Here is a 23,753-nt window from a genome sequence, read left to right as displayed (position 1 = left end):
CAAGGAGCCCGATGCGGGACTCGATCCCAGGACGCTGGAATCATGACCTGAGCCAAAGGCAGCTGCTTAACCAACTGAGCCACCCAGGCGTCCCGAATTGCCGTCTTAATGATACTAAATATTCTGACCCATGAACATAGGATACCTTTCATTTATTTCAAATCTTCTTTAATTTCTTCCAATAACATTTTGTAGTTTTCAAGTATCAGTTTTGTATTTCTTCAATTTCTTTTAAATATTTTATTCTTTTTGATACTATTATAAAGGGAATTTTTTCTTATATTCATATTTTCATTGTAAGCATATAGAAATACAATTTTTTTAAAATTGAGATAAAATTCACCTAACAAAGTTAACTATTATAAAGTGTCTAATTCAGTGACATTTAGTATATTCAGTGTTGTGCAACTATTACCACTATCTGGTTCCAGCCTTTTTTCATCCCCCCATATGGAAACCTCGCAAATGGAACATTAAGCAGTCACTCCCCGTACCCATCTGTATTTTCTTCTAAGAGTTTTAGGCCTTTGATCCATTTTGAGTTAGTTTGCATGTTGTGTGAGGTAGGGCCAACTTTATTTTTTTTTGCATGTGGATATCTAGTTGTCCCAGAACCATCTGTTGATAGAACTATTCTTTTATCATTGAACGATTTTAGCATCTTTGTCCAAAATCATTTGACCTTAGGTATACCAGTTTATTTCTGGAACTCTCAGTTCTACTACATTGATCTACATGTATCTTATGCCAGTACTACATTGTTTTGATTACTGCAGCTTTACAAGTTTTGAAATCAGGATTGTGTGTCCTCCAACTTTGTTTTATTCAATTGTCAGATTATTTTGGCTATTCTGGGTCCCTTGCAATTTCATATGAATTTTAAGATTGGGTTTTCATTGAATCTGTAGATTCCTTTGGGCTCTATTGCCATTTTAACAGTATTAAATAAGTCTTTTTCCAGTGCATGAACGTGGGATATCATCCATTTATTTAAGCTGTCTTTAATTTCTTTCATCATTGTTTTGTGGGTCTTAGTGTACAAGTTTTGTATTTCCATGGGTCTTTTTTTCCCTGAATATTTTATTCTTTTTGATGCCATTATAAACAGAATTATTTTCTTAATTTCATTTTCTTACCCTTCATTGGTAATGCATAGGAGTAAACTTTATGTGCTGATCTTGTACCTTGTAACTTTACTGAATTCATTTGTTAGCTCTAATAGTTTTCTTTTGGATACTTTTTTTTTCTTAATTTTAATTTATTTGAGAGAAAGAGAGGGAGCGAGAGGGAGACCACAAGCCATGGAGGGAGAAGCAGAGGGAGAAGCATACTTCCCCACTGAGCAGGGAGCTCAATACAGGACCCGAACTGACCCGAAGGGGGCGCTTAGCCAACTGAGCCACCCAGGCGCCCTGGTGCCTCTCTTTAATTATTTACCCTTCTTGGTACATAAAGAGAACCCCCTCCCCCACACTGTAGGGTGTGTTCTATAATAAGTGTCTGTTCAGTTTTTATTTAACCTATACCTAACCTATACCTTATTTATTTAACCTATACCTTAGTCATGTATATTAAGCACATTCCCATCTTTTGTTATTTTAAACAATGCTACAGTGAATAATATTCTTGTATATTAGTCATTCTGTGGAGCCAAGTCTCGCTGCAATTGAATTTTTAGAGGTGGAATATCTAGGAAAACCCATGGCTCCAGTATTTCCTAGAAATACCAATTCTGACTTTTTTGTGCGATGAGGAATGGGAGATGACATGCTGGAGGGGAACTTACTATACTCATCTAGCTGGTCATTTTAGAAAGTTTACTTTAGCTTCTCCTTTGTCACATAGCCTCACTGAAAGTCAAAAGTATTCATGTTTATTTGTAAAAGTTAGCTGAACTATGTCTGCGTGGATATGAGTCCTGCACACTTGGGAATGTAATACCCATGAGGATAGCACATTTGTTGGAACTTAGATCATTAAGAAAACAAACAGATTTGGCAATAAATGTGTGTGTTTACATTGTAATACTGTACTTTCCTCCCATAATTGTATTTTGAGGTATAATTTCATAATCATTGCTGTTCAACATCTCCATAATGATGAAGTTGAGTGAGAATTATGTGTATTTCAAATACCGAAGATTTTGTACAACTCTGTCATAATCCAAACTTAGGACTGTTTGATTCCTGAATAACTATTAATTTTACAATTTCTCTTGTAGTCCAGTATGAAAAAAGCCAGTGTTAAAATTCTGAAAAATTTTGATGAAGCGATAATTGTGGATGCTGCGAGTCTGGACCCAGAATCTCTGTATCAGCGGACATACGCAGGGTAAGTTTAACTGGTGTCGAGAATTTTTTTTTTTTTTAAGATTTTATTTATTTATTTGACAGATAGAGACCAGAAGTGGGCAGAGAGGCAGACAGGGAGAGAGAGAGGGGGAAGCAGGCTCCTGCGAGCAGAAAGCCTGATGCGGGGCTTGATCCCAGGACCCTGAGATCATGACCTGAGCCGAAGGCAGAGGCTTTAACCGACTGAGCCACTCAGGCGCCCCTGGTGTCGAGAATTTTTACAAGTCTACTGAATTTTGCATCTTTTATTTTTTTATTTAAAATTTAAAAATTGTTTATAATCTACTGTTACATTTTTACATAGAGTATACAGTTAAGAGTGTTAAGTTAAGAGTGGAGGCTCAGGAGTGACTTCCTCGGTTTGAATCTTGGCTCCGCCACTTATTGGCAAATGGTGGACAGTAAGCCTATTGGATTAATTAGCAAAGGTTGTATTTATTAGGGAATGGTTGGTTCATTTACTTACAGCCTTAATTAAGACAGTCTGTTGGGGTGCCTAGGAGGCTCAGTCAATTGAGCGGCTGCCTTGGCTCAGGTCCTGATCCCAGGGTCCTGGGATTGAGCCCTGCGTCTGGCTCCCTACTCAGTAGGGAGCTTGCTTCTCCCTCTCCCTCTGCCTGTTGCTCTCCTTGCTTGTGCTTTCTCTCTCATTCTCTCTCTCTCTCTGTCAAATAAAAAAATCTAAAAAAAAAAAAAAAAAAAGTCTGTCAATTGCAAGATGGTTTACTTCTATAAGTATTTTGCTGTGTAAAATAAATAAATTTTAACAGATAATGTATAAAATGGGTCAGAAATGGAGAAGTAATGACTTTTCCACATCTTTAAAGATAGTTTTCAGTGTTTGTTTTAGCGTTATGGTTTTGGCATCTTCCTGATATTTTTCTCAAAGGAGACAAATTTGTATCCGTTGGTGTATTGCATTCACATTTGAAATGAGGACTTACTAGGAACAGTAGTCCTAAAGCAAGACTCACTGTGCCCAAAGTGAAATAATACCTTGGCATCACAGAGTTTCTTTTTCTTTTTTTACCTTTTAATTACAAATACATTAATCCCTTATAGAAATTAAATTGATAAAGCTAATGTCCCCTGTGGTCACACTCCACTACTCATTCTCTCCCCTTCCTACTCAGGATAATCACTGTTAACATTATAGTATGTATTTTTGTTTGCTAATTTCTATGTAATTGACATCACACTTTATTCGGTATCTCGTGCTTTCATTCACAGTGAGTTTTGGAGATTTTTCTTTGTTAGTTTACCTCATTTTAACTATGTTGTAGTATTCTACATATAATATTAATTACGGCTTATAACCGTGGCCACTATTCGGCCCTTTTGGTATTGATGAGTATTTAAGTTGTTTGCAATTTTTCACTGTTATACATAGAATAGCAGAAGACTTCCTTTCATTGACTTCTTTATACCATGAAGCAGATTTTAAATTTTAATAGATCTTACTGACTTACCTTTAAAAATATGTATATTTTGCTTTCTTACCACCCATTAATAAAAATACTAATTTTCTTCACATCTTTATTGACATTAAATAACATCAGATGTTTGCTTTTTTACCAATCTGGACTACTGCTCCTGAGATTAAGCTTCTTTTGGCATTTTGTTGGTTGTTCAGGTTTTTCTCCTGTGAACTGACCGTTTGTCTCCTTTTTATGTTTTTCTCCTGGATGATTTCTTAGTGACTTGTTGGAATTCTGTATGTTTTTTAGCTTTCATTATTGATTAGTAATATCTGTTAAATAAGATCTTTCACTGTGTTCTTTGCCTTTTAACTTTGTTTTATATTGTTGTAGACTTACAGGATGTATAATTATTATATATAATTACTTTAGCTTTATAATACACATTTTGATCTAGGGCAGCTTCCTACCTTTTTATCTCTTTTACAGAATTATCTTGGCTTTTCTTACGCCTTTTCTCATGTATAGATTTTAGAATTGTGAGCTATCTCTTCACGCATCATGTTTCATAAACCTTTCTGGGATTTTGAATAAAATTACATTGAATTAAAGATTAATTTTGCTTTCTTTGGGGAATGGTTCTATTTGAAATAAGCTTTGCTCTGAATAACATGAGCTATCAATCATTTTTTAAAAATTTTTCTTTCCTTAATTTAAAATTGATTGTTAGAAATCATCTTCTTCTTTTTGTACTTATATAGGAAGATGACATTTGGAAGAGTAAGTGACTTGGGGCAATTCATCCGAGAATCTGAGCCTGAACCTGATGTAAAGAAATCAAAAGGTTTGTGGTGTTTTACACTCTGTTAAGCCTTCACTCACATTAGTCATTAACTGTAAGTGAAGGATCATTTAAGATACAAATAGTTTATCGTATGAAATAACTGCCTTATGTCTCACTTGTGTTTATATCACAACTGAGTCCAAGGGCTGTGTGTAGCTGCATCTCCCTGAATGAAAGTTCATGAACTGGGGCACCTGGGTGGCTCATTGGGTTAAAGCCTCTGCCTTCGGTTCAGGTCATGATCTCAGGGTCCCAGGATTGAGCCCCACATGGGGCACTTTGCTCAGCAGGGAGCCTGCTTCCCCCCTCTTTGCCTGCCTCTGTGCCTACTTGTGATCTCTGTCAAATAAATAAATAAAATCATTTAAAAAATTATATAAAAAGAAAGTTCATGAACTTGCTTCAGCATGACAGAAGGCACATCTTTATGAAAGAATATTTGTCACTTTTCAAATTTAATGAACACCCTTTATTTCATTAAGTTTCCTCTTATTTGCTGAAAGTTATTATGAAATATTTGTGGGAAATATTAATAGGTTGAAATTCAAATCCTTTGTTTAATCAGCAGGAGAGTGCTCAATAAGTTGTTAAACCTGGAAGTCTTTTTTGACAAGAACACTATTTGTGACTGATCTCAACTTCCAAACAATTTGTCTTACACAGGAAGATTTTGGAAACCAATGTGGATCCATTCACTTGGGATCTAGAAATTTTTCAGTGTGATTGGATTGACAGTATTGTCTTGAGTAAAAGATACTAACTTTTGGAAGAAGAAAATGTTCCAGGGGCAGGTGGGTAGCTCAGTTGGTTAAGCGTCTGCCTTTGGCTCAGGGCATGATCTCAAGGTCCTGGCATCAAGCCTCACATTAGGTTCCCTGCTCAGTGGGGAGTCTGCTTCTACCTCCCCTGCACTTGTGTGCACACACACTTGCTCCCTCTTTCTCTCAAATAAATAAATAAAATCTTTAAAAATTTTTAAAAAAAAAAAAGTATTGTTTTGATAGTGTGTTTAAAATTAAGAGCTATTGTTAATCTTCCTATTAAATTTAATAGGACTACATTCCTATTATGTGTATTTTTAATTTTTTTTTTTAAGATTTTATTTATTTATTTGACAGAGATCACAAGCAGGCAGAGAGGCAGGCAGAGAGAGAGGAGGAAGCAGGCTCCCCGCTGAGCAGAGAGCCCGATGCGGGGCTCGATCCCAGGACCCTGGGATCATGACCTGAGCCGAAGGCAGCGGCTTAACCCACTGAGCCACCCAGGCACCCCTTAAATTTTTTTTTTTTTAAGTAAACTTTACGTGGGCTCAAACTCACTACCAAGATCAAGAGTCGCGTGTTCCTCTACTGACTGAGGCAGCCAGGCGCCCCATATTATGTTTAATTTTTAATGCAACTGTTATTTGAATGAATCACACCACTTTATGTTGAGGAGCAGTGTACTTTTGGGTCAGATCTACATTGACAGAGTAAGCAAAAAATGCAACAATTGTTGAAATAATTTAGACCAAAAAAAGGGCCTGTTACCTGTTTCACCTTGTAGTGTATTTAAATAATTGATTTTATTTCCTATTTTGCCAAAGAAGTCTGAAGTACATAGTCAGGAAAAGTTTAAAGACTGAAAGAAGTCTTCACAGCTCAGTCAGTAAATAATTTTTGAGTGACTCCGTGCACTCATATTCAGGGGGCGGGTTAGAAGATACCGATCCTGACGTTAAACTCAAGAGTCTAGCCGCGTCTTTGGTTAGGTCAGACCTGAACTGGAGGAAGAGGTTACTGGTCACCTTGAAGCAGAGGGAGTGCTGGACAAGTTCTGCGGGGGACTGGCTGGGAGGGGCTCTGTGTTGTCCTCAGATAGCTTCTATCAGTGAGGATAATGGCATCTCCAGGATTAAGAGAATTTCTCAGCTCATTAATTTTTTGAAAAGCTGGTCTTACTCCTCTGACACCTCATGAAGAAGTGCTCCTGCTCTAGAGTATGGGTGTTGGGTGCTTCCAGAGATAGATATATATATACACATATATACAAATCAAGAGATGTAGTTAGCAGCTAAAGATATACAAGAAACTTTTTCCCCCACACTCTATCTCTGCTCATTCTGTTTATTGAGTCTCTTCATATTACGCATTTACTTATTCGTTCTAAAATATGAGTGCCTGCTCTATGCATCTGTCGTTCTAGATTCTGAGAAGCAAAGGAAATCTCCAGCCCTTGTGGAACTCACATTATAGTGGAAGAGACAGTAAACAGATAAATACTGTGTGTGTGTGTGTGTGTGTGTGTGTGTGTGTGTGTACACACACGTATAAACATAAGAATAATGGGGAGTTCTGTTTTAAAAGTGGTTGTCAAGGGTGCCTGGGTGGCTCATTTGACTGAGCATCCGACTCTTAATTTTGACCCAGGACATGATCTCAGGGTTGGGAGATTCTGTCTCCCTCCCCCTCCTCCTGCTTACATTCTCCCTCCCTAAAATAAATAAACACATTAAAATCTTTAAAAGAAAAAAAATAAAAGGGGTTGTCTGGAGAAGCTCTTGGGTGGCTCAGTCATTTAAACATCTGACTCTTGAACTCAGATCAGGTCCTGATCTCAGGGTTGTGAGCTCAAGCCCTCATTGGGCTTCACGCTGGGCCTGAAGTCTACTTAGAAAAAAAAAAAAGGAAGAAAGAAAGGAAAGAAGGAAGGAAGGAAGAAAGGAAGAAAGAAAATGGTTGCCAGGAAAGGTCTCAACTGAGGAAGTCGCGTTTCGACTAGAGATTTGAGCAAAATGGGAGAGTAAGGCCTGGCAAGACCTGCAGGAAGGGGTTCTTGGCAGAAGGACCAAGACAAGCCCTGAAGTGTAAGAGCCCGGCACGATCAGGCAGCAGCAAGACCAGCGCAGAGGAAGGGGGATGAGCGGAGGAGGCGGTGGGCTTCGGACGGTTCTCACAGACCATGGTAGGAAGTTGAAAGTGTTGAAAGTTGGAGCAGGGGAGTCCCAGGATGTGATTCATGTTTTAAAGGTGTGGCTTTGGCAGCTGTTTGGGAAGTAGAATGGAGGGGGTTGAGAGGAGAGGCAGGGAAACAAGGTTCGTGCTCTAAGCAGAGGAGGAGGATGGTGGTCGTGATTTAGGTTGTGAGAGAACCGTCAGATTTGGGTTGTGCTTGAAGGTAGAGGCAGCAGGGTTCTGTATCCACCAGCAAGCTGGTCCGTCAGGTTACTCGCATTATTGATGTAATTGAGACGTTCCCACATGAAGTAATTAATAGTAATTTCTGCAGTTTGAGTAAATGCATCCACAGATCCCAGTGCTTCCTTCAGCTGTCCAGACATGTCTTTAAATGTATTTTTGTGGTAAATAAATGACCTAAAGTAGGAGCCAGCAGGTTCTATTCATTTACTCAGAAGACCGGAGATGATGTTATGTGCTAAGCATACAAATAAGAACATAAACTTGGAGTTTATTTTAATCTAGCTTAGTCCCTCTTTTATGACCCTGACTCGGCACAAGCCTGTCATGCTAGTTATTCTGTCAGATTCCCCACCTTCTGGATTTTTCTGGTCGTGCTTGTTAGCTCACTCATTTCTCACCTGTGTTTCTCGTGAGCTGGGATTTGTACCTAAAGTCTTGATTTGAACATGATATTTTTAGAAGAATATATATATAATATATTTCCTGGAAGGATACACAAAGCATGTAACATAGTGGAAGGATGAGAAGAGGGAGATGCCTTCTGCTTTCCTTTATACCCTTTTCCTCTGCTTTTTGAATTTTCTTACCCCATCTGCCTTACTGCTTAATTACCCACCCACCTCTTCTCCCGTTGCTTTGGCTCGCCTCTTTGCTGTGACCTTTGAATGTTCCCTGCCTGCCTCTACAACTTCACCTTGAGCCACTCTGCTTCATGGACTAGGATCTAACTAAAATCTCCTTTATTCTTTTTTGAGGTCCCTTCTCTGTTAGGGCCTCTCCATTTGTCATTCTCCCTGCCAAGGCTTTCGTGAGCTCTTTCTCATGGCAAGTATTCGCTCTTCAGAGAGGACCTGAGTGGCTCAGTTGTTCAGCCTCTGCCTTCAGCTCAGGTCATGATCCCAGGGTTCTGGGATCGAGCCCCACATCGGGCTCCCTGCTCAGCAGGAGCCTGCTTCTCCCTCTCCCACTCCCCCTGCTTGTGTTTCCTTTCTTGCTGTTGTCTCTGTCTGTCAAGTATATAAATAAAATCTTAAAAAACAGACAAACAGACCGAGAGGACTTCCCAGCCCACATGATCTCAGCTTATCTGTACCATTAACATACCACTTCTTTATTTTCTTACCACTGTCTGATATTATCTTACTCATTTATTTGCATACTTGTTAGACTCTGTTTCTCTTCCATGAGTATAATATCACCTCTCTGAGAGCAGGGATTTTGTCTGTCTTAAATTTGGCACTGTATTTCCTGATTCTAAAATTATACCTACTGCAGATAGGCATTAATTAAATATTTGTTGGTTTAATTAATTACTCTAAAGGAATTTCTTCAGAGATTATCTAGGTGGTAAGATTTTGGATCATATTTATTTAATTTAAGAAAAGTATTTTTTAAACCAACACACTCAGTTTTCTTATCCAGATTATTATTCTGAGGATACTCATAGAACCCTACTCCCAAGTATTCTCAGACCCCAAGTAATGGAGATTCCTTAGCGGTGGATACTACCTCCTTATTCTGCAAATGAAGCAGTTGAGGATCCAGGAAATTATAACCTGTAGGAATCACAGAGCAGATTAACAGCAATCTAGGGGCTTTGGCTCAGAATACTGTTGTGACTATTCAGCTTGGCTTCCTCTCCTTCCTTGCTGAGGATTGCAAGAATGGTCATCATTTACTAGGCTATAGTTTCAATTTGTTTTTTTATATACTGATAGAGAACAGAGGAAAGGGTTGAGCTTTGGGAAGGGTGTATCTCAGAGGCTTCTGAAAGTATGGGAACTTTGCTTTCAGGGCAAGCAAAGTAGTTTTAAAAGTTACATTCAGGGGTGCCTGGGTGACTCAGTTGGTTAAAGTGTCCAGCCGTTGATTTCAGCTCAGGTCATGATCTCAGGGTCAAGATCAAGCCCTGGGTCTGGCTCCACACTCAGTGGGGAATCTTCTAGAGATTCTTTCTCTCCCTCTCCACACCCCCCCACCCCACTGCCAGCCCCCTACTCTTGTGCACATGCACACATGCTCTCACTCTCTAAATCTTAAAAAAAAGTTGCTTTCAAATCCTCTAGGAGAAAGTATAACAAGGAGTTGTAAAAGATGTTGTGAACATGTATAGTGGCTAGTCCCAGTGCCTGGATGTAGTGGTGGGCAATGAAACAGTACTTACGTTGTGAAAGCCCTGGCATGTCAGAGTAAGAAGCCTGGGTTCCTGTCATGTAAGCATCAGGGATTCTCCCCCCCCCCCTTTTAAAAAAGATTATTTATTTATTTATTTTAGACAGAGAATGTGCAAGTGAGAGCATGGGGAGAGGGAGAATTGAAGGAAGAGGGGGAGAGGGAGAAGCAGGCTACTGCAGAGCAGGGAGCCCACATGGGGCTTAGTCCCAGGACCCTGGGATCATGACCTGAGCCAAAGAAAGGTGTTTAACCTGACTGAGCTACCCACGTGCCCCTAGATTTTATTTTTAAGTAATCACTGCACCCAGTATGGGCTCCTGGAGATCAAGAGTCACACACTCCACCAACTGAGCCAGCCAGGTGCCCCCCACCCCGCCTCACATTAGCAGAGTACCAACTAGATGCATTTTTCTGGCAGTGGTAGAGGAATGAATTGGTATCCGAGAGACCAGTCAGGTAGTAGGATTAGCTAGTAATGTAGATAGAAGAAGAGGATTTGAAGGTAGGTAGCGGTAGCAGGAATTAGAAAGGTCAGATTTCTAAGACTTACAAATGGAAATTCAAGAGACTACATTCAGGGTGGAATTTGGGACAGATTCATATAGAGAGTAAATGAGGAAGGTGGATTGAGTTTTTTAATATGGGTTCTCTGGGTGAAAATGTATGGTGTGAATTTTTTTTTTAAATATTTATTTATTTGACAGAGCGAGAGAGAGAAAGAGAGAGATCACAAGCAGGCAGAAAGGCAGGCAAAGAGAGAGAGGGGGAAGCAGGAACCCTGCTGAGCAGAGAGCCTGATGCGGGGTATGATCCCAGGACCCTGAGATCATGACCGGAGCTGAAGGCAGAGGCTTAATCCACTGAGCCACCCAGGTGCCCCTATGGTGTAAATTTTTAATAAAGGATTAAATTAATGTCTGAGAGAAGATACAAGAAAAAGAGTAGGTAGGAAACAGACACTCAGTTTGGAGCACATAAGTTTGAGACACCTAGGACAATATGTAAGTACGAATTTAACACCCAAGAACAGGTTTTTTGATTATTTGTGTTTTGAAGGAAGTCAAACTCAAAAGAGGTGATGAGATATCCCAGAGAAAATGTGGTGAAGGAGAAAAGAAGGCTAGGGATGGGGTCCTGGAGAAGTTCTATATTAGAGGAGGACAGAATGCACAGAACGGAGTCAAATATGTGGGTATTTGGGGGGGAAAAGAAAAGGAGAGCGAGCATTAAGCAAGTAGGAGACTGTCAGCAGTGTGACTCTTTGGATGAGTCCGTAGAGGGAGTAGCAACTGGGCAATTCAACAGCCATTTGCAGCTGTAGGCGGAACGTGTAATATTGTGGCCCCTGTTGGCCATAAAGTTTAAGTAGACCAGTATTCAGACTTTTAGCTAATACTGAAAATTATTAAGGGAATAGATCCAGGTTTTATACTTTTCATGAATGCTATTTTTTGTTCTAATCCAGTCATTGAAATAATAAGGACCTTGCCTAAGAAATAATTCGCCTAAGAAATAATCCACCAGCATTTGATTTAAAGCAGAGTTAGGACAGGAGCCTATTTGTGTAAATGAAAGGATAAGCTATGTATTTAATTCATGGCAAAAGTGGCTAGTCTATGTCCTTGTAGTTCCTCAGACCTGAGTACAGATGTGGGTAGGCTTCTGTGTATCTCCTGGGAGACTGAGGTGTGCCATGGCTCAGACACAGCATGGCTAGTTAAAGCTCTGTTCTTACCCAGCTAATTTATACAGACCAGAGATTAAGCATGTATAATAACATAATCTCTACTAGAAGCCCTTTTGTATAGGAGCTTGTCTGAACAGTTTGGATATATAGCAAGTGGATTGATATCTCCTGATGTATCGGTCAATTCTTATCTAAGACCAAATCCTGGCCACAGTTTTCTTCTGTTTACTTAATGTTTGCTGAAAATCTAACACTAGATGATAGAGGAGACTAGAAGAAAGAAAAGTCCAGAACCCTGAAATAGCCATTCAGAAGTCTTTTGAACCATGGTTTTTCCAAGTTAAATACTTATTAATGGAGATAATCAATTTTGATTAATGGTAATATTCCTTAACGTTTTAGATGAGATTGTGCAAAAAAAGAATATCCATTTCTGGAAGTAGTTTTTGAATAAGAGCACTTTTTAAATATAAAATTATGCATGAAATCTACACTCAGTTTTGGTTTCTTTTGCTAGGATCCATGTTCTCACAAGCTATGAAGAAATGGGTGCAAGGAAATACTGACGAGGTAAATTCTACTTTTCACGTAAAGAAATTCCTGCACATTGTCTAAGTAAGGTTTTAAGTTTTCTCTTTCTTTAGTTCCCATGTGTAAGTGTCATGACGCGTTGCTCCAGGACGGACCAAGAAGGGGCGGCCCTTGTTAGCATCTAACAGTAGCCTCACGGGGGCAGTGCAGGATCTTTAGTTCAGAGATTCTGTCCACTGAAAAATATCCACACCTTCAAGTTTTCATCAACCAGTAGGCATCAGTAGAATCAAAAAGCTCGACTTTTTCCTTCTTCACTGTCAGTTTTCAGAAAAGGATTGCTCTTTGACTAGTTAGTACATTGAGAGATGTGAATGGAAAAAGAAAAATTTTTCTTCTGGTCATCTAATGTGAAAATAGTCGGGATGTTGGGTACCCAGTAGTTGGCCCTAGAAGACAGTGGGTGAACAGCATGTTAATGTCGCATGGTCAGAGGGTGGTGTAGGTCCGTTCATACTTGGAATGTGCTGCTTATCCACGAAGTAGACATGATATGCGTAGATAGTTGTGTTAGAGCACTAATAATGTAAGTCTTGATTTTTCTAATGAATAACCATTATCAGCAGTTTGAATCGTTTGGTTTTTGTTTTGTTTTTAGGCCCAAGAAGAACTAGCTTGGAAGATTGCTAAAATGATAGTCAGTGATGTTATGCAACAGGCACAGTATGATCAACCTTTAGAGAAGTCTACAAAGGTAAGGATGACTTGTGTTCTGACCCAGCCTGTATAAAACTGAAAAGAATTAGATTCCAGAAACATAAAAAAGACATAAGGGAGATTCTTTTGCCTTTGAAAGATGAGGTGCTTTAGAAACTGCCCTCTCATCATGAACAACTAGGAAACTAACAAACTAAATGAAACAGCTGTTTCCAGATCCTGTACAATAGGCAGGAGAGGTCTGTAATCCTTGAAAGAAGGGTAACATTGACACGATCCCTAGCTCTCTGCCCAGAAGCAGTTTCCAAAGTACAGGGAGGGGGAGTCTACCAAAGTTCATAGCGTTGCTGAATTGAGGAGTCAGAAATGAAAGTTTGGATAGCCCAGAGTGGCTAGAAGTCATAGAGAACGTTACTAGAAAAGGAGCTTCACAGAAAAAAAACTCCAGAGTTTATGAGAGGTCCCTTGAAGTCCTTGGCCAAATACTGATCTATACACGTATTGGGTGAAAATACCCACGGGGAGGGGAAAAAACTACCAGAAATTAGTGGGCTGAGCGATTCCTGAAACTTGGGGTTAGGAATAGATCACATCCTTACTGACCGGTGTGGATAGATCTCATAATGTACAAGACATTGAGTAGTGTCCTCAGAAACATCCCTTAATACTGGAGCTAAATTAGCCCTAGAGTAAAGCATTTAACCAAGCCTAAAAGCAACTTTGGAAAGGATCAGAACAAAGGCCAATCCTTTAAAGGAACACAGTAAAGTTCAGCACTCAACAGTGTGAAAATAACACTGTCTGCCACCCACTGCGTTACTGGGTATGCAAGGAAGCAGAAAAACTTGACCCACAGTCTGTAGAAACCATACCCTAAAAAAAAAATACTGAATACAAAAGAACTCCAGAAAAGGGGGAAAAGAGAAGAAAGACTCTAGTGGGACAAATGAAAGACAAATAGCAAGATAGTAGGTTTTTTGTTTTTTTTTTTTTAATTTTTTATTTTTTCAGCATAACAGTATTCATTATTTTTGCACCACACCCAGTGCTCCATGCAATCCGTGCCCTCTACAATACCCACCACCTGGTGCCCCCAACCTCCCACCCCCCACCCCTTCAAAATTCTCAGATCGTTTTTCAGAGTCCATAGTCTCTCATGGTTCACCTCCCCGCAAGATAGTAGGTTTAAATGAAATCATATAAATTGCCATGTTAAATGCAAATGATCTAAATAGTCTAGTTAAAACAGATTATCTGATTAGATAATGGCAGAACCTACTTAGATGCTATCTGTAAGAAGCCGACTTTAAATATAAAGACATAGGCTAAAACTAAAAGAATGGGAAAGATGTACCATGCAGACATTATCCAAGGTAATATGGACTGGGGCACCTGGGTGATTCAGTGGGTTAAGCCTCTGTCTTCAGCTCAGGTCATGATCTCACAGAGTCCTGGGATGGAGTCCCACATCGGGCTCTCTGCTCAGTGGGGAGTCTGCTCCCCCCCCCCTGCCTGCCTCTTTGCCTACTTGTGATCTCTCTGTCAAATAAATAAATAAACAGGGGCGCCTGGGTGGCTCAGTGGGTTAGGCCTCTGCCTTCGGCTCGGGTCATGATCTCAGGGTCCCGGGATCGAGCCCCGCATCGGGCTCTCTGCTCAGCGGGGAGCCTGCTTCCCCCTCTCTCTCTGCCTGCCTCTCTGCCTACTTGTGATCTCTCTCTGTCAAATAAATAAACAAATAAATAATCTTTAAAAAATAAATAAATAAACAAACTCTTTAAAAAAAAGTAATTTGGACTGCATGTATTACTACAAGTCAGAGTAAACTTCAAAACAAGGAATATTATCAGGCAAAAAGAAACATTTTAAATGATAAAGGATCAGTTCATCAAGAAGACATCAAGAATCCTAAATGTTATGTATCTAATAATAGATTGAAAACACAGAAAGCAAAAACTGCTAGAACTACAAGGAAAATACACAAATCCATAGTGGTTAAAGTCTCAGTAATGAATAGAACAGCACCATCAACCAGCTTGACTCAAGGGACATCTATAGACTGTGCATTCAGCAGATATTCTTTTGGCCTGCAAATACAACATTTATCAAGACATACTATATTCTGGGCCATAAAACAATTTTTAGTAAATTATAAGGATTGAAATCATACAGTCTGTTTTCTTACCACAAAGGAATTACACAAGAAGTCAGTTACAGGAAGATATGTGGGAAATCCCCCAAGTATTTGGAAATTAAGTAGCATACTTCTTAGTCTTCCATTGGTCAAAGAAGAAATCAAAATAGAAGTTAGAAAATATTTTGGACTGAATTAAAATAAAACACAACAGTATTTGTAGAATACTGCTAAAGCAGTCCTTAGAAGGAAATTTATAGCATTAAATGTTTATATTAGACCAAAAAAAAGTTTTCAATCTTCTGTCTTAAACTAGGGAATGAGTAAATTAAACCCAAAGAAGGAAATATTAAAGATAAAAGTGAATATGGGGTGTACTTGGGTGACTTAGTTAAGCATACGAATTTTTTTTTTTTTTTTAAGATTTTTTATTTCTTTGATAGACACAGTGAGAGAGGGAACACAGGCATGGGGAGTGGGAGAGGGAGCAGGGAGCCTGATGCGGGCTCAAACCCAGGACTCTGGGATATGACCTGAGCTGAAGGCAGGCGTTTAACAACTGAGCCATCCAGGTGCCCCAAGCATCTGACTCTTGATCTCAGTTCAGCATCTTCAGGGTCATGAGTTCAAGCCCATTGTTGGGCTTAAAAAAAAAAAAAAGAATATCAGTTACATAGGTAATAGAGAAAAATCAAAAGCTGGCTCTTTAAAAAGACCAGTTACATTCATAAACCTCTACCAAGACTGGGGTAGGGGGAGAAGAGATTAGATAGGAATTACCAATACCAGGATTGAAAAAGGAGACATCACTACAGATCCTAGATTTACTAGAATGGTAATAGTAGAATCTTATGAATGACTTTATGCTAATAAATTCAACAGCCTGAATGAGATGGAGAAATTCCTTGAAATACATAAATTACCAAAGCTCACTCAAGAAGAAATAGGTAGCCTGAATAATACTGTGTCTGCTAAATTGAATTTGAGGAATTAATATCCAAAATATATACGGACTTGAATAGAAAAAAAGATTTTGAATTTAAAAGTGGGCAAAAGACCTGGAAAGACCTTTTTCCAAAGACATACAGATGGCCAAAAGGTACATGAAAAGGTGCTTAATATCACAAATCATTAATGAAGTACAAATTATAACCACAGTAAACTATCACTTCATACCTTTTAGGATAACTGTTATCAAAAAGACAAGCAATAACAAGTGTCGACAAGGATGTAAGAAAAAGGAACCCTTGTTCAGTGTTGGTGGGAATGGAAATTGGTACAGGCACCTTGGAAAATAGTATGGGGAGTCCTCAAAGAATTAAATATAGAACTACCATATAGATCCAGCAGTCCCACTCTGGGTATATATTTGAAGAAAGTGAAATTATTACCTCAAAAAGATACCTGTACCCCCTGTTTATGTTCACTGCATAATTTATAATAGCCAGGTGTTACATAGAAATAACCCAAGTGGCACTGACAGTTGAATGCATCAAGAAAATTTACCCATTAAAAAAAAATGAAATCCTGACGTTTGTGACAATATGGATCGACCTTAAGGACATTATGCCTAGTGAGATAAGTCAGACATAGACAAATACTGTATGATTTCACTTAAATGTGGAATCTAAAAAAGTTGAACTCATAGAAACAGAGTAAAATAGTAGTTACCAGGGACTGGGGGTTAGGAGAAATGAAGAGATGTTGGTCAGAGGATACAAACTTCCAGTTACAAAATGGATTAGTTCTGGAGATCTAATGCATAGCGTGGGGACTCTAGTTGTATTGTATTATATACTTGGAAGTTGCTAATGCAATCGATCTTAAGTATTCTTACTATTTTTTAAAAAGGTATTTATGAGAGGTGAAGGATGTATTAATCTTATTGTGATAATCATTTCACAAAAATATATTTAATTATCACATTATACACCTTAAACTTACACAGTGTTATGTCAGTCATAACAATGAAATTGGGGGGTGGGAGAGAGAACATCAGGTTCCTTCCCACAAGGAAAGCTCCAGGCCTAGATGGAATTTAAAGAAGAAATAATACTGATTCTAGACAAAGTTCTAGAAAATTGAAGAAGAGGTAATATTTCCCAACACACTGTATGAAGCTAGCATTACCTTAACACCAAAGACATTACAAGAAAAGAAAACTACAGGCTAGTGTCTCCCTTGAACATACATACAAAATCCTTAACAAAAATACGAGAAGGGATACCTGGGCGGCTCAGCTGGCTCTATCTGACTCTTGGTTTCAGTGCAGGATCAGGAGATTGAGCCCTGCATCAGGCTGCACACTCAGCAGGGAGGCTGCTTAAGATCTCTCCCACTAGTGCTCTCAAATTAGTAAGTAAATAAATAAATACAAGGAAACCAATCATCAGTATATAAAAAGGATAATATGTCATGACAAGTGGGGGTTATCCCAGGAAAGCAGGTTTGCTTTGATAGTTGAAAATCAGTTGCTGAGATGACTGGGTGGCTCAGTTGGCTAAGCATCTTGACTTCAGCTCAGGTCGTGATCTCAGGGTCCTAGAATCAAGCCCCACATTGAGCTCTGCACTCAGCATGGAGTCTGCTTGTCCCTATCCCTCTGTTCTTCAACCCACTCACACTGGCTCAGTCTTTCTCTTTCTCTCTCTGGAATAAATAAATTTTTTTTTTAAAGGAAAAAATCAATTAGAGTTATTCATCATAAAAAGAAAAACCTATGATCATCTCAGTAGATGAAGAAAAAGAATTTGACAGAATTCAACCACTGGCAATAAAGCTCTCAGGAAGCTAGGAACAGAACAGAACCCCGTTAACCTGATAAAACTTACAGCTAAAATCATGTGTAATTCTAGGAAGAAGGCAAGGACACTTGCACTGGAAGTCCTAGCCAGTGCAAAAAGGCAAAAAAGAAAAGGCCTATAAATTGTAATGGAAGGAGTAAAACTGGTTTTCTTTGCAGAAGACCTTATCATTTATGTAGACATTCCTAAGGTTGCTTTATCCAGTGTGGTTGTGACTAGCCATGTACGTACAATACAGAACATTTCTATTGTCACAGAAAGGTCTTTTGGACGGTAGTATTTTAAGGAGTCTATAAAAAAAGGGTTAGGACTAAGTTTAGCAATGCTAAATGTTATAAGGTTAATATGTAAAAATGAAGTACATTTCTATATACCAGCAATTAACAGTCAGAAATTGACATTTAAAAAAGGATACAATCTACAGTAGCATCCTAAAACATAAAATTCTAAGAATATATTTACCAAGATGTGTGTAAGGTTTATACGATATAAACTGTAACTGAGCAGAATTAAAGATTTAAATAAGAGACGCAAATGTTGTTAAGGTGCTGGTTTTCCCCAGGATGATGGTGGTGATGATGATGATTGAGGCGTAGCTGACTTACATTATGTTAGTTTCGGGTCTACAACATAGGGATTTGATATTTATGTACATTGCAAAATGATCTCAAATTTTTTTTCTTGTGATGAGAACTTTTAAGATTACTCTCCTAGCAGCTTTCAAATATGTTGTACAGTATTGACTATACTCTCCATGCCGTACAAGATATCCAAGATTCAGTACAATCACAATAAAAATTCCAGCAGGGTGTTTTGTAGAAGTTGACCAGTTGACAAGATGATTATAAAATGTAACTGGAATATTTAAAGAAACTAGAATGACAGACATATGGGGTGGGGTGGGGGGCAGAGAAAAGTTGGAAGACCAACAGTACGTAGACACATTTACTATCAAGCTGCACAATCAGGGCAGAGTGATATCAGCATAAGGGTAGACACAGAGAATACAGAAGTAGACCCAAATATATGAAGTCAGTTGATTTTTGACATACATGCCAAGGTAGTTCAGTGATAAAAATCTAGTCTTTCTGGTTTACGGTACTGGGACATCAAGATATATGTATGGGATGGGGCTCCTGGGTGGCTCAGTGGGTTAAAAGCCTCCTGGGATCGAGCCCCGCATCGGGCTCTCTGCTCAGTGCAGAGCCTGCTTCCTCCTCTCCCTCTGCCTGCCTCTCTGCCTACTTGTGATCTCTATCTGTCAAATAAATTAAAAAAAAAAAAAAGATATATGTATGGGAGGAAAATGTACATAGCACATACAGAATCCACTCAAAATGGATCATAGGCCTAAATGTCAGAGCTAAAAACTAAAATCCATGATTTGGGATTAGGCAGAAATTTCTTAGACATATGAAATATGAGCTATAAAGGAGAAAAATCGATAAATTGATCTTTATCCAAAGTAGAGACCTGTGCTTGTCAAAAGACCCTGTAAAGAAAATGAAAAGGCAAGTTACAGACTGGGAGATGATATTTGCAGAACAACTTTTCTGAGGAAGGAGTTGTATTCAGAATATCCACAAGCTAATATTCTGTTTCTCTACAGCTTCACCAGCTGGTTCTAGTTGGATGTGTGAGAGCCCTGCAAGTGACCTTCAGAAAGTTGAGGGCTGCCGTGTAGCATACCCTGCCTCCCTCCCCGCCCCCTCTGACACCCAGTCCTCTCTTCAAGCCAGACATTCCCAGTTTCTTCAGCAATTTTTCTTTCTCTAACTGGAGTTGATTCACAGAGACTTAAGGCAATAGGAGAATTTCTGCTCGTGTTCCTTATGAAGGCAGGAAATTACTACTCTGTTACTTACATTAGCAAAAATTGGGAATCAGAATTAAGTATGTTCAGATGACATCCCACAGAACCCACAGTGGTTCTGAGGGCTTGTGTTTAGACTGAGGCCTGGTAGACCCCTTTCTCTGCTTCTGTTTACTCAGAGAACTGTCCTTACCAGAGCTTGGTTTGCTTTTGAACTTTGCACTGAGCTGATTCACACCAACTTTCTGTTCACTTTTGCAGATTCTATCCTCGTTTTTGTTTAAGGGTGATAATTTTTATCTATATTTATCTTCACTGGCTCAGGCAAACCTAAAATAGCAAAGAGCAAGATCAAGGTGTATGAAGTTGTGATTCCCCATTATCTTTGAGGATTAAATGTTTAACAATACGAAAAATGTCCTTTTAGGCACCATTTTAGAGAGTAGATATTTAAAATTTGAAGGCTTTTTATTTGAGTTGTATGTTCAGATTTTATTATCATGTGCTTTTTATTTTTAGGATATACAGATACATTTTGCTGTATTTTGGTTTTTAAGCTTGCTAGCCTTTCTCTTTGGCTGGCTAAGATACCTATCCTGCCTGTCCTTAGGGATCTGTGGTGTATTGGTATGAAAGAAGTGCTGGGCTAAACAGAACTTGTTCGTTCCACTTTTAATGAACATATGTGACCTTGTGCAAGTTATTTTCCTTTTCCAAGTCTTAGTTCCTCATCAGTAGATGAGAGAAATTGAACAAGACAGTCTCATAAGATCTCCTTCTGAGTCTCATTCCATGATTTTATGGAAGTAAGACATCCTACTTCCATGAAAGATTACCCAGCCTCTCTAGCCCATGTTGAAGCCTCTCTTTGAATGTCCTACTTTACGCTGGTCTATAGAATGTTCTTAGGCATTTAACATAAACTACCTCACAGCATTTCTGAATTGTTGCATGTGTATATGTCCCAAGGACCTTGTCTTCTGGGATGTTTTTTTTCCTCCCCAGTGCTATGAGGAAAGGGGTCTCCACTTCAGAAACCTAGTGTTAGGTGGGGAGAAATCAGAGGGGTTTTTTTTTTCTTTCCAAAGGTATTGGAGTATTTTGTATTATGGCTCTCCTGATTTAATGACTCCCCTGTGGATTGTCATTTAAGTCATTTTGGGTTTTTCCCTGTTACAAACAGTACTTCAGTGAATGTGTATGTATATAAATCTTTGCCCTCTCTTATGAGCATGGTGCACGGTTAATTCCTAGAAGCCAAATTACTCTGTCAGAGAATAGATGTTTCGTTTTACTATTTATTGCCAAAAGGGAAAGATAAAAGCGGACCTGGGTGCCAGTCCTTGTTATCTTAGAGTGAGCTGGTTGACCTTTTTAAGCTTCCGTTCATTCATATGCAAATGAAAATAATTACAGCATTTTACCTCAAGACTGTAGTCAGATCCTCACTGTCAAAAGCGCTGGTATGTAGTAAACACTAAGTGCTGGTTAACCTTAATCTGTCATGATAATATGTCCCTGGTTATAAAAATGCACCTTAACCTTTTTCTTTTCCCTTTTTTCAGCTATGACACAAGACCTGAGAGAAAGGAAATCTGCTTTTGAAAAATAAGAGAACTTTTTTGCTCTGGTTGGATTCTTCAACACAGCCAATGAAAACAAAGCACTGTATTTCTTTTCACTGATATATCACTGTTGTTCCCAAGAAAGACTGGCAGACAATCCTAGACTTCCATCCTAAGCAGAGTGACATGTAGACATATTTGCTGCACATGATGTTCACACAGTGAAAGTCATAAAGAGACAAAGTGGTATTGTTTACATTACTAGAAAATTAATAGCTTTCCAATGGCAATAACCCATTTATGAACGAGTTTTAGTCCACTGGAATAGACAGGGACCACATACTGTGGGAGGCAGATAAGCATAGAGCTGATACATGATTGACGCACATACTGTAGCCGTGACCCATCCCTACAAGTATCCTTAAAGCAGGTGCCGGAAGTGCTTTGCTTTGGCCTGAGCAGACAGGTGAGTCAGCCCCTCCGAGAGCCAGGCAGCTCAGAGTGGCGGTGCGGTGCTAGCGGATTGTTTTCCTTCAGCAGACTGGGGCGAGGGCTCCCTGCCAGTCTTCCTTCACAGAGGCATTAATTTGGAAGGAGGCTAACTGACGGGTTGAGTCTCAGTGACATTGTCCTTCCCTTGGGTGACAGTGTGCAATTTTCACATTTTAATTGCTCCTGAGATGTGGTGTACTGCAAACCAGTCTCCCCTGCTAACAAAAAGATGAGCCTCCTTTACTTTGAGCACGAAGACTTGCTCTTCTAGAATGCTCTGCTCCAAGTTACTTAGCTTTCCCTTCAGAATACGTGAGGAAAAGGAGCAGGAGTAACAATCACTCCAGTTCCCCCTGTGATACCTTGGACAAAATGTTTATTCCCAGATTGTATGGGTTTTGGTTTTTTTTTTTTTTTTCTTTTTTTTTTCTTTTTTTTTTTTTTTTTAAGGTTTGTGGGGTGGGGCAGGAAAAGCACTTGACCTTGGCTGCCTCCCCTTTCTTTGCTGTGAGCTGGGAAGTGTGCAGGTGGTGGCCTTTTCTCTTTCTCTCTCTAGGAGAGCAGGAGACTCCCTCACTGCACTTCCCTCGGTCAGCTACTGGGTGCGGGGCTCGCTGCCATCAGCAGGGCCGCCCCACTGGCGAGCACACTCCATGGGCCCCCGGTGCCCACGCCTCCTCACAATGCGTGACTGGGGGGGACGAACGTTCTCTTAGGTGTTACTGCTTTTGCTCAGACTTTGCAAAAAAAAAAAAAGGAAAAAAAAATTATATATATATATATAAATATATATAATTATTAATCACCTCTGTCCTTGAGAAAGTCTTGAATGAATAGAGAATTTATTCCATTGCAATATTTGATTGTATAGAGGCACACTGTTTCATCAACAGAAGAAGCGAAAAGGCTGTGTATAAGTTTTTGGTACTATGTACCACCTCTGTTATTCTTCTAAAGCAAAGTATTCATGTACTTAAACCATATTCTATTTAATTGTGTTTGATTTGAAAAATATATATATATATGAATTATATTTAAAATTGTGTCAACTTTCTGCTTTCAGGGCATTTATGGCTCTTCTACTGAAATGTGTTGATTCTTCCAAATATTTCCATTTGCTCTACAAAAACCCAGACATGAGCCACTCCTGGACTTAGTCTTGTGTTTGGAGTGTACGGCATAGACCCTGAGGTTTTATTAGGTGTATTTGCTGTGATTAACTTATTTTGTTCCTTTAACAAAATATTTCCATCCTTTCACTTTGCTTCAACCTTTAAGTAACAGAAAAGCAATATAAAGGTCATAGAATAAAATGTGGTTTTGGGTGACTCTTGCTGCCTCTGCATGTTTTGGAATAACAATTTCTCTAAGACCCTAGGCTATTGAAACTTGTGCTTTCAGTTACTATATAGTAATTTCTTCGTATACATTTTGTGCTTCTGAGCTAGAGATGTGGTAAGATTCTTAAAAGAGGAGAACAGCAAGTTGGAGACTTCGTTAGTTTCTTCTGCCCCACCTGCTGTGGGACACAGAGCAGATTGTGGCCTGCAGTTATTAGCCAGATTTAATATTTGATCGGAAGTAGATCTTTGTACTTACATTAAAATTGGAATTGGATTCAGTGTGTCCTTGAGCACCACTGTGTTCCAGGCTCTGTGCAGTGCACCCACAAAATACGATGCCTCGGCAGGATTTTCATAGGCTCGAGGAATCTGTTAACATCCATCTTTATCGTGTTGGCTGACACCAACCCAGATTGTTAGAACAGACATTAGTGCAGAAGCGGTACCTTTGTAACTTGCCGTGTCTTCATCTCTCCTGTAAGATTTGATGAAAGTAAAAAGCAAACATCAACCAAGTCCAGCAAAGAGCAATAAAAACAGGGAGCAACTTTTTGTAACATTTCCATCTTGGGTTTCAGTGTTTGGTAGAGCTTTATGAAATGTTAGTAGTGCACGTGTCTGGAACTGTGAAGCGGTCAGCAGGAACTTGGAGGGAAGGTATCATAGGCATCGTAGGCAGTTACTGACTGTTGTTTTAAGT

The 23,753-nt window shown here is 39.2% G+C and overlaps 1 protein-coding gene across 9 annotated transcripts in view; it reads left to right on the top strand.

Annotated features, from left to right (window-relative positions):
- Window positions 1–23,038, top strand: part of AKAP10 (A-kinase anchoring protein 10) — an 87,798-nt gene extending 64,760 nt beyond the window's left edge. For 5 of the 9 annotated variants that reach the window (XM_047706822.1, XM_047706816.1, XM_047706818.1 and 2 more), the window contains 5 exons: window positions 2,222–2,331; window positions 4,531–4,613; window positions 12,172–12,224; window positions 12,844–12,939; window positions 21,219–23,038. In XM_047706822.1, the coding sequence (XP_047562778.1) occupies window positions 2,222–2,331; window positions 4,531–4,613; window positions 12,172–12,224; window positions 12,844–12,939; window positions 21,219–21,224 (348 nt within the window). In that variant the 3' untranslated portion in view covers window positions 21,225–23,038. Of the gene's footprint in view, window positions 1–2,209; window positions 2,345–2,556; window positions 2,880–4,530; window positions 4,614–5,178; window positions 5,502–12,171; window positions 12,225–12,843; window positions 12,940–21,218 lie in introns of those variants that run through there. The other 4 variants (XM_047706815.1, XM_047706814.1, XM_047706817.1 and 1 more) reach the window with 4 other exon arrangements.
- The last annotated feature ends 715 nt before the right edge of the window (window positions 23,039–23,753 follow it).

This window comes from Lutra lutra, chromosome 16 (assembly GCF_902655055.1).
Source record: "Lutra lutra chromosome 16, mLutLut1.2, whole genome shotgun sequence".
Taxonomy (NCBI): Eukaryota; Metazoa; Chordata; class Mammalia; order Carnivora; family Mustelidae; genus Lutra; species Lutra lutra.
The sequence above is the reverse complement of the archived record's forward strand: the minus strand, read 5'-3'. Positions and strand labels throughout refer to the sequence as shown.